At 40.8% G+C, this 12,107-nt stretch overlaps 1 protein-coding gene across 2 annotated transcripts in view; it reads right to left on the bottom strand.

Annotated features, from left to right (window-relative positions):
* Positions 1–3,081: 3,081 nt before the first annotated feature.
* Positions 3,082–12,107, bottom strand: part of SLC22A2 (solute carrier family 22 member 2) — a 44,286-nt gene continuing 35,260 nt past the window's right edge. The window contains exon 10 of one of the 2 annotated variants that reach the window (XM_017853522.1): positions 3,082–3,818. In XM_017853522.1, the coding sequence (XP_017709011.1) occupies positions 3,793–3,818 (26 nt within the window). In that variant the 3' untranslated portion in view covers positions 3,082–3,792. The remainder of the gene's footprint in view (positions 3,819–12,107) is intronic. The other variant, XM_017853521.1, reaches the window with a different exon arrangement.

Below are 12,107 nucleotides of genomic sequence, written 5' to 3'. Positions count from 1 at the left end.
TTCAAACATCCTCCTTTAGCTCAGAGAAGTTTGTTATTACCGACCTTCTGAAGCCTACTTCTGTCAACTCATTAAAGTCTTTCTCCATCCAGCTTTGTTCCATTGCTGATGAGGAGCTGTGATCCTTTGGAGGGAAGAAGTGCTCTGGCTTTTAAAATTTTTGGCTTTTCTGCTCTGGTTTTTCCCCATCTTTGTGGTTTTATCTACCTTTGGTCTTTGATGTTGGTGACCTACAGATGGGGTTTGGTGTGGATGTCCTTTTTGTTGATGTTGGTGCTATTCCTTTGTTTGTTAGTTTTCCTTCTAACAGTCAGGTCCCTCAGCTGCAGGTCTGTTGGAGTTTGTTGGAGGTCCTCTCCAGACCCTGTTTGCCTGGATATCACCAGCAGAGGCTGCAGAACAGCAAATATTGCAAAACAGCAAATATTGCTGCCTGATCCTTCCTCTGGAAGCTTTGTCCCAGAGGGGCACCCGCCTGTATGAGGTGCCAGTCAGCCTCTACTGGGAGGTGTCTCAGTAGAGACACCTTGAGGAGTCTTGAGGTGGCAGTCTGTCCATTCTCAGAGCTCAAAAACTGTGCTGGGAGACACTTCAGAGCTGTCAGACAGGGACATTTATGTCCGCAGAAGTTTCTGCTGCCTTTTGTTCAGCTATGCCCTGCCCCCATAGGTGGAGTCTATAGAGGCAGCAAGCCTTGCATCACTGCAGTGGGCTCTGCTCCATTTGAGATTTCTGGCAGCTTTGTTTAGCTACTCAAGTCTTAGCAATGGTGGACACCCCTCCCCCTGCTGGGCTGCTGCCTGGTAGGTTGATCTCAGACTGCTACACTAGCAGTGAGCAAGGCTCTGTGGGTATGGGACCCACCAAGCCAGGTGTGGGATATAATCTCCTGTTGTGCCGTTTGCTAAGACTGTTGGAAAAGTGCAGTATTTTAGTGGGAATGTACCATTTTTCCAGGTACAGTCTGTCATGGCTTCCCTTGGATAAGAAAGGGAAATCCCCCAACTTCTTGTGCTTCCTGGATGAGGCAACATCCCGCCCTGCTTCAGCTCACCCTCTGTGGGCTGAACCAACTGTCCAACAAGACCCAATGAGGTGAACCAGGTACCACAGTGGGAAATACAGAAATCACCCGTCTTCTGCATTGATCATGCTGGGAGCTGCAGACTGGGGCTGTTCCTATTTGGCCATCTTGGAACAGACCTCCACAATCTTTGTCTTAACCTAACATTCCCTTTCTATCAATTCCAGATCTTTAGACAAACTCAACCAATTGTCAACCAGAAAATATTTAACTTTACCTATAGTCTGGAAGCTGCTGCCATGCCCTCCTCACTTTGAGTTGTCCTGCCTTTCTGGACCAATTCAATGTATTTCTTAAATGCATTTGATTGATGCCTCATGCTTCTCTAAAATGTATAAAACCAAGCTGTACCCCAACCACCTTGGGCACACATTCTCAGGACCTCCTGAGGGCTGTGTCACAAGCCATAGTCACTCACATTTGGCTCAAATCTCTTTAAATATTTTATAGAGTTCAAAACTTTTATTTGACACTAGTACCAATTTATCATATTATTCTGTTCTCATGATACTGATAAAGACATACCCCAGACTGAGTAATTTATAAAGGAAAAGGTTTGACTCACAGTTCCATGTGGCTGGGGAGGCCTCACAATTGTGGTGGAAGGCAAAGGAGGAGCAAAGGCACATCTTACACGACAGCAGGCAAGAGGAGTCCTGGCATGTGAAGGAGAATTCCCTGTTATGAAACCGTCAGATGTCATGAGACTTATTCACTATCACAAGAACAGCACAGGAAAAACCTGCCCCCATGATTCAATTACATTGCATTCAGTACCTCCAATGACACATGGGAATTATTACAATTCAAGGTGAGATTTGGGTGGGGACACAGAGCCAAACTATATCATGGGGGTTCAAGATCTTCAGATTCATTTGAGTTCACTCAGTGTCTCCATTCCAATTCTGAGATTCCCTCCTTCCTACCCATTTTGTAACTTTTGTTTAAGAGACCTGATGAGGGTATGAATTCAGCCTATGGTGCAATTCTACAGCCTATAATATCAACATTTCTCTTCTTTCTTACTCCTTCCTTCCCATCTCTGGCAGTATCACCCACTGGTAGAGCCTTATAGGAAGCCAGGTGGTGAAGGCTCTGAGAAATGTCATTTTCAGGTTTCAACATTTGATGCCACAGAAGAGACTGTGGGAGGACAGCATGCCTGCTTTCTCAGGAAGCTACTGGAAGTTATGCTTCTTTAAAATGTGACAAAAATCAAGAAGGAGATGGCATCTAGGAGACAGGAGACAAAAGGAACACCCAGGAAGGTGGGGAGAGAGAGCCCAGGGCAACAGTCTTGCTGCAGACCTAGAGATCCACCAGGCCACAGTGGAGCAGGAGGGCTGGGGCCTCCAGGTGGGAGGTCTCTCAGAACAAAAGAAAAGAGAAACCAATGTGTGATGTATTTGAATACATTGAGGGGAGAACTATTATTCTGTCAGACAGCTTAGAGGAAAATTAATGAGGAATATGTAGAAAACAAAGCAATAAAAAAAAAATCCAGTGTTCAGGAAAAGTAACATACTATAAAAGAAAGGAAGCATAATCATAATACACTAAGTGACTCAGTGTTAATAGCCACAATGACATGAAAGTTCACTATTTGATTTAATAAAATTGTGATAAAGTTTAAAGGGAACAGAAAAGCTGTGTGTTGGGATGAAGGGAGAGATGAAGACAGCTACATTTTTATCTTTTATATTGAAAAGTAAATAGATAATATTTAAACCAAAAAATCAAGAAATGTCAAAATAAAGAAGTTATTTAGATGTATGGAGAGGAATCTCAGGGGGAAAATTCACCTAAAATAGTCGAAAATTTTCTCTAAGAAATTAGTAGAGGTGAAATAGTGTGAGGAAATTTTGTTTCTCATTATAAGCCTCATAATATTTAGCTTTTAAAAATGTATTTATATTACTTTTATAAAATATTAAACATATTTTAATATCCACAAATTTTGAGACATTTTTACCAGACTAAAAAATGATCATCAATGGTTTTATAATGCTAACATTTTTATTGAACTCTTCTCAAGATCTTTTGTAGAAAATACACATTTATGCTTACCCAGTCTAAATATGGAAGGACCTCATGATTACTTAAGTTGTATTCCTGATTCTTTTATTTGAGATTCACTTTAAGTCTAACCTAGATAATAATCAATGTATTTTCAAAAATATCTTCACCCATGTTATTGAAAAGCCTATCTAAAGTTCTTGACATACATTCTGGACAATTTTATATTGTTTTGGTGGTTTATTTCTTTAAGAAAATAGATGCTCCTCTCCCAACTTTTCTGTTTTTCAGACTTTTTTCTACTTTGTTTCCCTGGCCCACGGTTCCCCTGTGTATTCTGGTTAGATGGTATTGTAGAGAAAATAATCAAATTTAAAAAACACAAAGATGGGCAGAAACCCTCCAGAAAACCAATGTCCAATGTCCTAGGAATGCTGAGAATAAAGTGAGCTGGAAGAACTTGGCAGGATCTGGTCCCATAGGTATTTTTCCACAGTGTACAATAGACTCCACTGGCTGTAGACCTAGGTTGATAGGGCTCAGGGGTAAGTTCGGTTGAGTTGTATGGGTTTTGTGATGAGTGCAGGAATTTCTGCTTTTGGTCTTGCTGCCATCAAAGCTAGGTCATGACAGGAGCAATGGTCTCTCTTCTTAGTTCAATGGAATGTCTAGTTTCTGAACTTGGAGGTAAATCATCTTTTCTTTATTTTTTCTTGGTCTGCAATAAGAAATAAAAATGGAGAGGGGAGAAAAAAATTATGAGGAGGCTGAAAACCAAAATAAAGTGGGTAATAAATAAGAGGAACAATAAATGATTATAAACTTTGTTCAGGATTAGTCTTGCAATGTATTCTGAATGGTGGGTCTCACAAAGAAAATGGACAGAACTTGTTGATAACTCATGTTGACAGAGTTATTCCTAAAATTCTCTTATTGAATTGGAACTGGCTTAAATAAGTTCCTTTTTTATTTAGGGTGTTCACCTTTCTTTGTAATAGAGAATGTGGGTAAAGACTAAACTTAATCTTATATCAGTTAATGATAAAGATTGCAAAATCTAGACATTGTTATCATTAGTTAAGCAAATAGAATTTGAAAAATTATTTTTTCAAAGTGTATTTACTTTTCAACAGCTTGATAAATGAAGAATGCAATTAAAACATTTGTTCAAGTTGCAAGTTTTCTCAATCATCTTGTCTTCGTGAATGCCAGGACATTGCTGATATTCATCATATAAATGTTGCTTTCTTCATTTTATTGTTGCCAGCCATGCCCTTTGGACCTGTTTCTGTTTGTAGCAATATTGAATCAGGTGTGGGCTGCTCCCAGCCACCCAGCACCTCACAGAATTTCCCCAAACTGGAGTTGGTTAGTTTTGTCTCAATTTCTGGACCAATCCAATCTGAGACGAGGGGTGGCAGAAGCTTACCCAAATAACCCTATGGTTTTGGAATTCTCTAAAGCTCCAGATGGGGAGGTACAATCAAGTCAGTTGAGCTCCTCTGGTCTCTGTGCCAACAACCATAACAACAACTGCAGCAGCAGAAATAACAGTAGCAATAGAAGCAGCAGCAGGAACAACAAAAGCAACAACAGCAGCAACAGTAGCAGCAATACTAGTAACAGCAGCAACAACAGTAATAACAGTAGCAACTGCAGTAGCAACAGTAGAAACATCAGCAACAACAGCAGCAGTAACAACAACAAAAGCAACAGTAGCAACAATAGTAATAACAACAGCAACAGTAACAGTAGCAGCAACAGATATGGCAACAGTAATACCATCAGCAGCAACAGCAATAGCAACAATAGCAGCCTCAGTAGTAACAGCAACAGCAACAGTAGCAACATGAGCAACAGCAGCAGCAACAATAGTATCAGCAATAGCAATAGCAACAGTAACAACAGGAGCAGTAGCAGCAATAACAACAGCAGTAGCAACAATAACAAAAGCAACAGCAATAGTAACAACAGCAGCAACAATTTTAGCAATAGTAGCAATGATAGCAACAGAATCAACAGCATCACAATTAAGAGCAACAACAGCAGCAACAATAGCCACAGAAATAGCAAGAGCAGCAGTAGCAACAACAGGAGTAGCAGTAATAACAGCAGCAACAGCAACAACAGAAGTAGTAGTAGTAATAGCAGTAACAGCAGCAGCAGCAGCAGCAGCAGCAGCAATCATTACCATAGTAGCAACAACAGTAGCAGCAACACCAGCAGCAGTAGTAGCAGCAATAGCAACAGTAATAGTAGCAACAGCAATAGCAACAGTAGCAGCATCAGCAACAACAGCAGCAACAATAGCAGCAGTAACAATGGCAACAGCAGCAGCAACAATAATAGCAGCAACAGCAACAGTCTCAGCAGCAGCAACAACAGCAACAATAACAAAAGCAACAATAGCAACAGTATCAGCAACAGCAACAGCAATAGCAACAGAAACATCACCAACAGCAATAGCATCACAGTTAACAATAGCAACAATAGCCATAGCAACAGCAACAGCAGCAGTAGCAACAGAAATAGCAGTAATAACAGCAGCAGCAGTAGCAGCAATAATTACAACAATAGCAGCAATAGCAGCAACGACAGCAGCAAGAGCAGCAACAACAATAAAAGCAACAATAACAACAGCAATAGCAGCAGCAATCATAACAGCAACAGCAGTAACAATAGCAGCAATGACAACATCAGCAACAATAGCAGCAACAACAGCATCAGCAATGGTAGCAGCAGTGACAGCAATAGCAACAGCATCATAATCAACGATGGCAATAACAACAGAAGCAGCAGCAACAACAAAAGCAACAGTAGCAACAATAGTAGCAGCAACCACAACAGTAACAACAGCAGCAACATCAGCAGTAGCAACAACAGCAGCTGCAGTGGCAATAGTGGCAACAGCAGCAGCAGCAGCCATAGTAGTAGCAATGACAACAGCATTAACAACAACAACAGCAACAATTTCAGCAACAGCAGCAGCAGCAACAGCAACAGCATCATAACCAACAACAGCAATAATAATAGAAACAGCAACAATAGCAGTAGCAGCAACAACAGCAGCAGCAACAGCAATGTCAGCAATGGTAGCAGCAACAACAATAACAAAAGCAACAACAGTAGCAATAGCAGCAGCAACAACAAGAGGAGCAACAAAAGTAGCTGCAACAACAAAAGCAACAGCAGCAACAACAGCAGCAGCAAGAATTATAATAGCACCAACAACAGCAACATCAGCAAAAGCAGCAACAGCAATAGCAGAAGCAGCAACAACATCAGTAGCAGCAGCAGCAGCAGCAGCAAGAGCAGCAACAACAGTAGCTGTAACAATAACAAAGGTGAACAGCAACAGCAGGAACAAAAACAACAACCACAGCAAAAGCATCAACAACAGCAAGAAAGCAGCAACAGTAGCTTCAACAATAACAAAAGCAACAACAGCAGCAACAGCAGTGACAAAAGCAACAGCAGCAATAGTCACAGCAGCAACAGTAACAGTAGCAGCAATAACAACAGCTACAACACTAACAGAGGCAACAACAGTAACAGCAGCAGTAGCAACAACAGCAGCAGCAATAACAATGGAAGCATCAGTAACAACAATAGCATCACAATCAACAACAGCAACAGCAGCAGGAACAATAGCCACAGCAACAGCAACGGAAGCAATAACAGTAGCAGCAACAACAGCAGTAGGAACACCAGCAGTAACAACAGCAGCAGCAACAGCAGCAACAACAGCAGCAACAACAGCAGCAGCAGTAGCAACAGCAGCAATAATCATAACAGCAGCAGCAACAACAGTAGAAACAAGTACAATAGCAATAACAACAGTAATAGCAACAGCAAAAACAATAGCAGCAGTACCAATAACAACAGCAACAATAAAAATGGCAATAGCAGCAGCAGCAACAACATCAGTCACCAGTGAGTGACTACTAACTAAATACCAGGCACTGTGATGGGTGCTTCATTGCATTGTCCCATTCATAAGCCCAACCCTCTGATGGTGAGACAAGTTCATGGGCCACAAAATCAAGCTGCCAGGATTGAAACTTTGGCTTTGTCACTTATTGGCTGTGTGGTTTTGAGCAAGTCCTTTACTTTCTCTGGCCTGTTTTTATATTCCAGTTGTCAGTGGGGTTAATAATAATAACACCTATTGCATAGGGTTGCTGCAAGGATTCAATGAGGGAATACAGGCATACCTCAGAGATATTGGGGATTCAGTTCCAGACCACCACAATAAAGTAAATTTTACCATAAAGTGAGTCATACATTTTTGTTGGTTTTCCAGTTCATATAAAAGTTATGGTTACACTATACTGTAGTCTATTAAATGTGCAATATTATGTCTAAGAAAACAATGTAATTTAAAAATACTTTTTTTAAAATGCTAACAATCATCTGAGCCTTCAATTAGTTGTAATCTTGCTAGTGGAGGCTCTTGCCTCTATGTTGATGGCTGCTGACTGATCAAGATAGTGGTTGCTGAAGGTTGAAGTGGCTGTTGAAACTTCTTAAAACAAGAATATGAAGTTTTCAATGTTGACTGACTCTTCCCTTCATGAAAGATTTCTCTATAGCATGTAATGCTGTTTCATGGTACTTTACCCACAGTAGAGCTTCTTTGAAAATTGGAATCAATCCTCTCAAATCCTGATGCTGCTTTGTCAACTAAGTTTACGTAATATTCTAAATCCTTTGTTGTCATTTCAACAATGTTCACAGGATCTCCACCAGGAGTAGATTCCATCTCAAGAAACTACTTTCTAAGCTCATCTCTAAAAAGCAACTCCTCATCTGTTCAAGTTTTATCATGAAGTTGAAGCAATTCAAGTCACATCTTCGGGCTCTACTTCTAGTTCTAGTTCTCTTGCTATTTCTATCGTATCTGCAGATACTTTTTATGCTGAAGTCTTGACCTCTTCAAAGTTATCCATGAAGGTTGTAATCAACTTCTTCAAAACTCCCATTAACGTTCATATTTTGACCTCCAATGATTCACAAATGTTCTTAGTGGCATCTACAATGGTGAAACCTTTCCAGAAGGTTTTCAATGTACTTTGCCTAGAACAATTAGAGGAATTACCATCTATGGTAGCTATAGCCTTATAAAGTATATTTCTTAAATAATAATACTTGAATATCAAAACTACTCCTTGATCCATGGGCTGTAGAATGGATGTTGTGTTAGCAGGCATTAAAACAACATTAATCTTTAGGTACATCTCCATCAGAGCTCTTGGGTGACCAGGTGTATGTATTGTCGATGAGCAGTAATCTTTTGAAAGCAATCTTCTTTTCTAAGCAGTAGGTCTAAACAGCAGGCTTAAAATATTCAATAAACCGTGCTGTAAACAGATATACTGTTATCTGTACACAGGCTTTGTTATTCCATGACCACACGCAGAGTAGATGTAGCATAATTCTTAGGGACTCTAGGGTTTTAATGGTAATTGAACATTGGCTTCACCTTCTAGTCACCAGCTGCAAGAGAGTCAACCTGTCCTTTGAGTTTTGAAACCAGGCACTGATTTTTCCCCCGTCACCTTGAAAGTACTAAATGGCATCTTCTTCCAATAGAAGGCTGTTGTGTCTATATTGAAAATCTGTTGTTTAGTGTAATCACTTTCATCAACGATCTTTGTTAGATCTGGAGAACTTGCTGCAGCTTCTACACCAGCACTTGCTGCTTCACCTTGCACTTTTATGTTATGGAGACGGCTTCTTTCCTTAAGCCTTAAGAACCAACCTTACTAACTTCAAATTTTTCTTCTGCTACTTCTTCACCTGTCTCAGCCTTCATATAATCGAAGAGAGTTAAGGCCTTGTTCTGGATTAGGCTTTGGCTTAAAGGAATGTTGTGACAGGTTTGATCTTCTGTCCAGGCCACTCAAGCTTTCTCCATATCATCAAAAAGGCTGTTTCATTTTCTCATTTGTGTGTTCGCTGGAGTAGCATTTTTAAACTTCCTTCAATAACTTTTCCTGTGCATTCTCAACTTGGCTAACTGGTGCAAGAGGCCTTGCTTTCAGCTTGTGCTGGCTTTCAATATGACTTCCTCACTGAGCTTAATCATTTCTGCCTTTTGCTTTGAAGTTGAGACTTGCAACTCTTCCTTTCATTGAACACCCAGAGGGCATTGTAGAGCTATTAATTGGTCTAATTTCAATATGGTTGTGTCTTAGGCAAGAGGAAGGCCCAAGGAAAGGAAGAGAGATGGGGGAATGATCAGTGTGTGGAACAGTCAGATCACACACATTTTATTAATTAAGCTTGCTGTTTTACGCAGACAAGGTTTGTGGTGCACTAAAACAATTGCAATAGTAGTATCAAAGATTACTGATCTCAGGTCACCATCACAGTTATGATAATAATGGAAAAGTTTGAAATATTGTGAGAATTACCAAGACATGCCACAATGACATACAGTGAGCACCTGCTGTTGGAAAAATGCTGCAAATAAACTTGCTTAATGTAGGGTTGCTGTATACCTTCAATCTGTTAAAAAATGCAATATCTGCAAAATGCAATAAAATGAAGTGCAATAAAAGAAGGTGCACCGGAAGGACAGGGAAAGCACGGGTAGAGCTCTTAGTAAATGTTAGCTATTGTTATCCTCATTTTGCAGAAGGAAAACCAGCTTAAGAAGTGAGATAAGGGGCCAGGCATGGTGCTTCACACTTGTAATCCCAGCAATTTGGGAGGCAAAGGTGGGTGGATAACCTGAGCTCCAGAGTTTGAGACCATCCTGGAGAACATGGCGCAATCTGTCTCTACTAAAAAAATACAAAAAAATTAGCTGGGTGTGGTGGCACATGCCTGTAGTCCCAGCTACTTGGGAGGCTGAGGTGGGAGAATGACCTGGGCCCAGGAGGTTGAAGCTGCAGTGAGCTGAGATTGAGCCACTGCACTCCAGCCAGGGTAACCGGTGGGAGACTGTCTCAAAAATAGAGAGATAAAAAAAGTGAGACGTGAGATAAAGAATAGGGTAAAAGTCCATGCAGGATAATTTATAACTAGGACAGGTTTAGTGCCCTTAGGAACCAAATGACTTGGTTGGTGAGGGAGGGGCTCTTGCCCTGCCCTGTTTCTGCTGGCTCTCAGCGCATATGACACTGTTCTTGGGGTCAGTTTTCAGTGACAGCTGTGGTCTGCCCTCCTGCTCCCAGACATCTTTGCCACCTGCAGGCCACACCTATCCCTCCCTCTGTAGGCGCACTGTTCTCTGGCTCTGTCTCAGCCCTCACCGCTCCCACTCTTTTGCAATTCCCCAAGTCTTACACATATCTCTCAGTGCGTGGTGAACTGGGTTATGTAATACAGAAACAAGAACAGTGCAAATCTTCATAGCAGTATCTGTAGATCATATAAATGGAAAGAATATAAAATAACAACAGGAATGATCTTTTGAAATATCTCTTTAGCCTGCTTTGAACCAGCCTAATGAAAATGAACAACTCTGACAAGCATAGGTATGTGTGTGTGGCTGAGCTACATTTCTCCATCTTACAACAACTCGGAATGTATTTTAAAATTTGATTTCCAATAAATAGTCTAGGCATGTATTTTCCTGTTTTATAGAACAACTACAAAAGCTTCTGTGAATAATAGCAGGGGCTTGTAGACATTAATTAATTAGTGTCAGGCACTTTATTGACACTTGGTGAGTGTCAGTTGGAAAGCACTGGGTAAGAGCACTTAGTAAATGTTAGCTATTGTTATCCTCATTTTACAGAAAGGAAAACAGGCTTAAGAAGTAAGATAAGGTATTGGGTATAAGTCCCCAGGTTATATTTGTAACTAGGACAAGTTTAGTGCCCTTAGGAACCATAACAATTTAATTAGGACCCAGTTGACAATTAGTGTCAGGCACTTTACACATATTTTCTTCTTTAATCCAGTGAGTAGGTACTGTTGTCCCCATTTACAGATGAGGAAACTGAGGCTTTAGGGCCTTAAGGCAATAAAGCCACACACATGAGAAATGTGACAGCAGGGCTTCAGGTTCCACAGGTCATGCTCTTCACTACACATATTACTGCCTGCCTGGCACGGGCGCTGGCTAGAGAAAGAAACTTCAATTCGGGATGCTGTAGAAAGAACCTCAGCATTTATTCCACAAACAACTGGTAAGCTCCTGCTCTATGTATGCCAGGCACCGTGCTGAGTTCCAGTGATACCACAGTAAACAGGATTTAGACCGTCTTTGACGGGAGGTGCCCATGTGTGTGGGAAGCTGCATGGGGAGAGGGGTACAGGGTTGGAGATGGTTGGTTTAGATGAAAGGTCTCCAACTCAAATGTCTACATGCACCAGGCAGATCATACAATGTACCAAAGACAATAGGAAACAGTGGGGACTGTGGCCTCCTGCAGAGGGCAAACCCTTCAGAAAGCCAAGCCATCATTCAGCTCCTACAAATTGACAACAAGAGGAAATATCTTCTCCGTGTTACCAAATCTTCTGCTTTTTAAAAAACAGATCCTGGAAATCCAGTTTATGTGGAATTTCCCACTTAAAAAAAAAAATACTGTATAGGCCAAAGAAAGCACTGGAGAACTTGGTGGCCTGCAGGCTGCAAGTATGTGACCTCTGTCCGGATTCAAAGGCCTTTTCCAAATCTAAGACTCAAGTTCTAGGAAAAGCCTCAGACCACTGTGATTTACCAGCATTTTGCCCAAGTACTGAAAATGTTAAACATGAAGGTTTGGTAAAATGAATAAAAATCAGTTGTTTGTGGTATCAGCAGGCCAAAAATGGAGTCAGAAGAAAATAAATAAAAATATCTAAACATACTGTATAAACAAATTTGTGGGGAGAGTGTCAGACAGGTTTGTCTTTATCTAGAATTTTTTTAATGTACTGTTTGAATGGGCTCATATGGTCCAAAATTCAAAATTACAAAAAGGAAGCATTGAAGTCTCCCTTCTACCTGTATCCCACAGTCATTCTATTCCACAGACAACCAGTGTTATGGTTCTTGTACATTTTTGAG

This window comes from Rhinopithecus bieti, unplaced genomic scaffold (genome assembly GCF_001698545.2).
Source record: "Rhinopithecus bieti isolate Rb0 unplaced genomic scaffold, ASM169854v2 scaffold_37503, whole genome shotgun sequence".
Lineage (NCBI taxonomy): Eukaryota > Metazoa > Chordata > Mammalia > Primates > Cercopithecidae > Rhinopithecus > Rhinopithecus bieti.
Note: the sequence above shows the minus strand (reverse complement) of the source record. Positions and strands in the feature narration are given on the sequence as shown.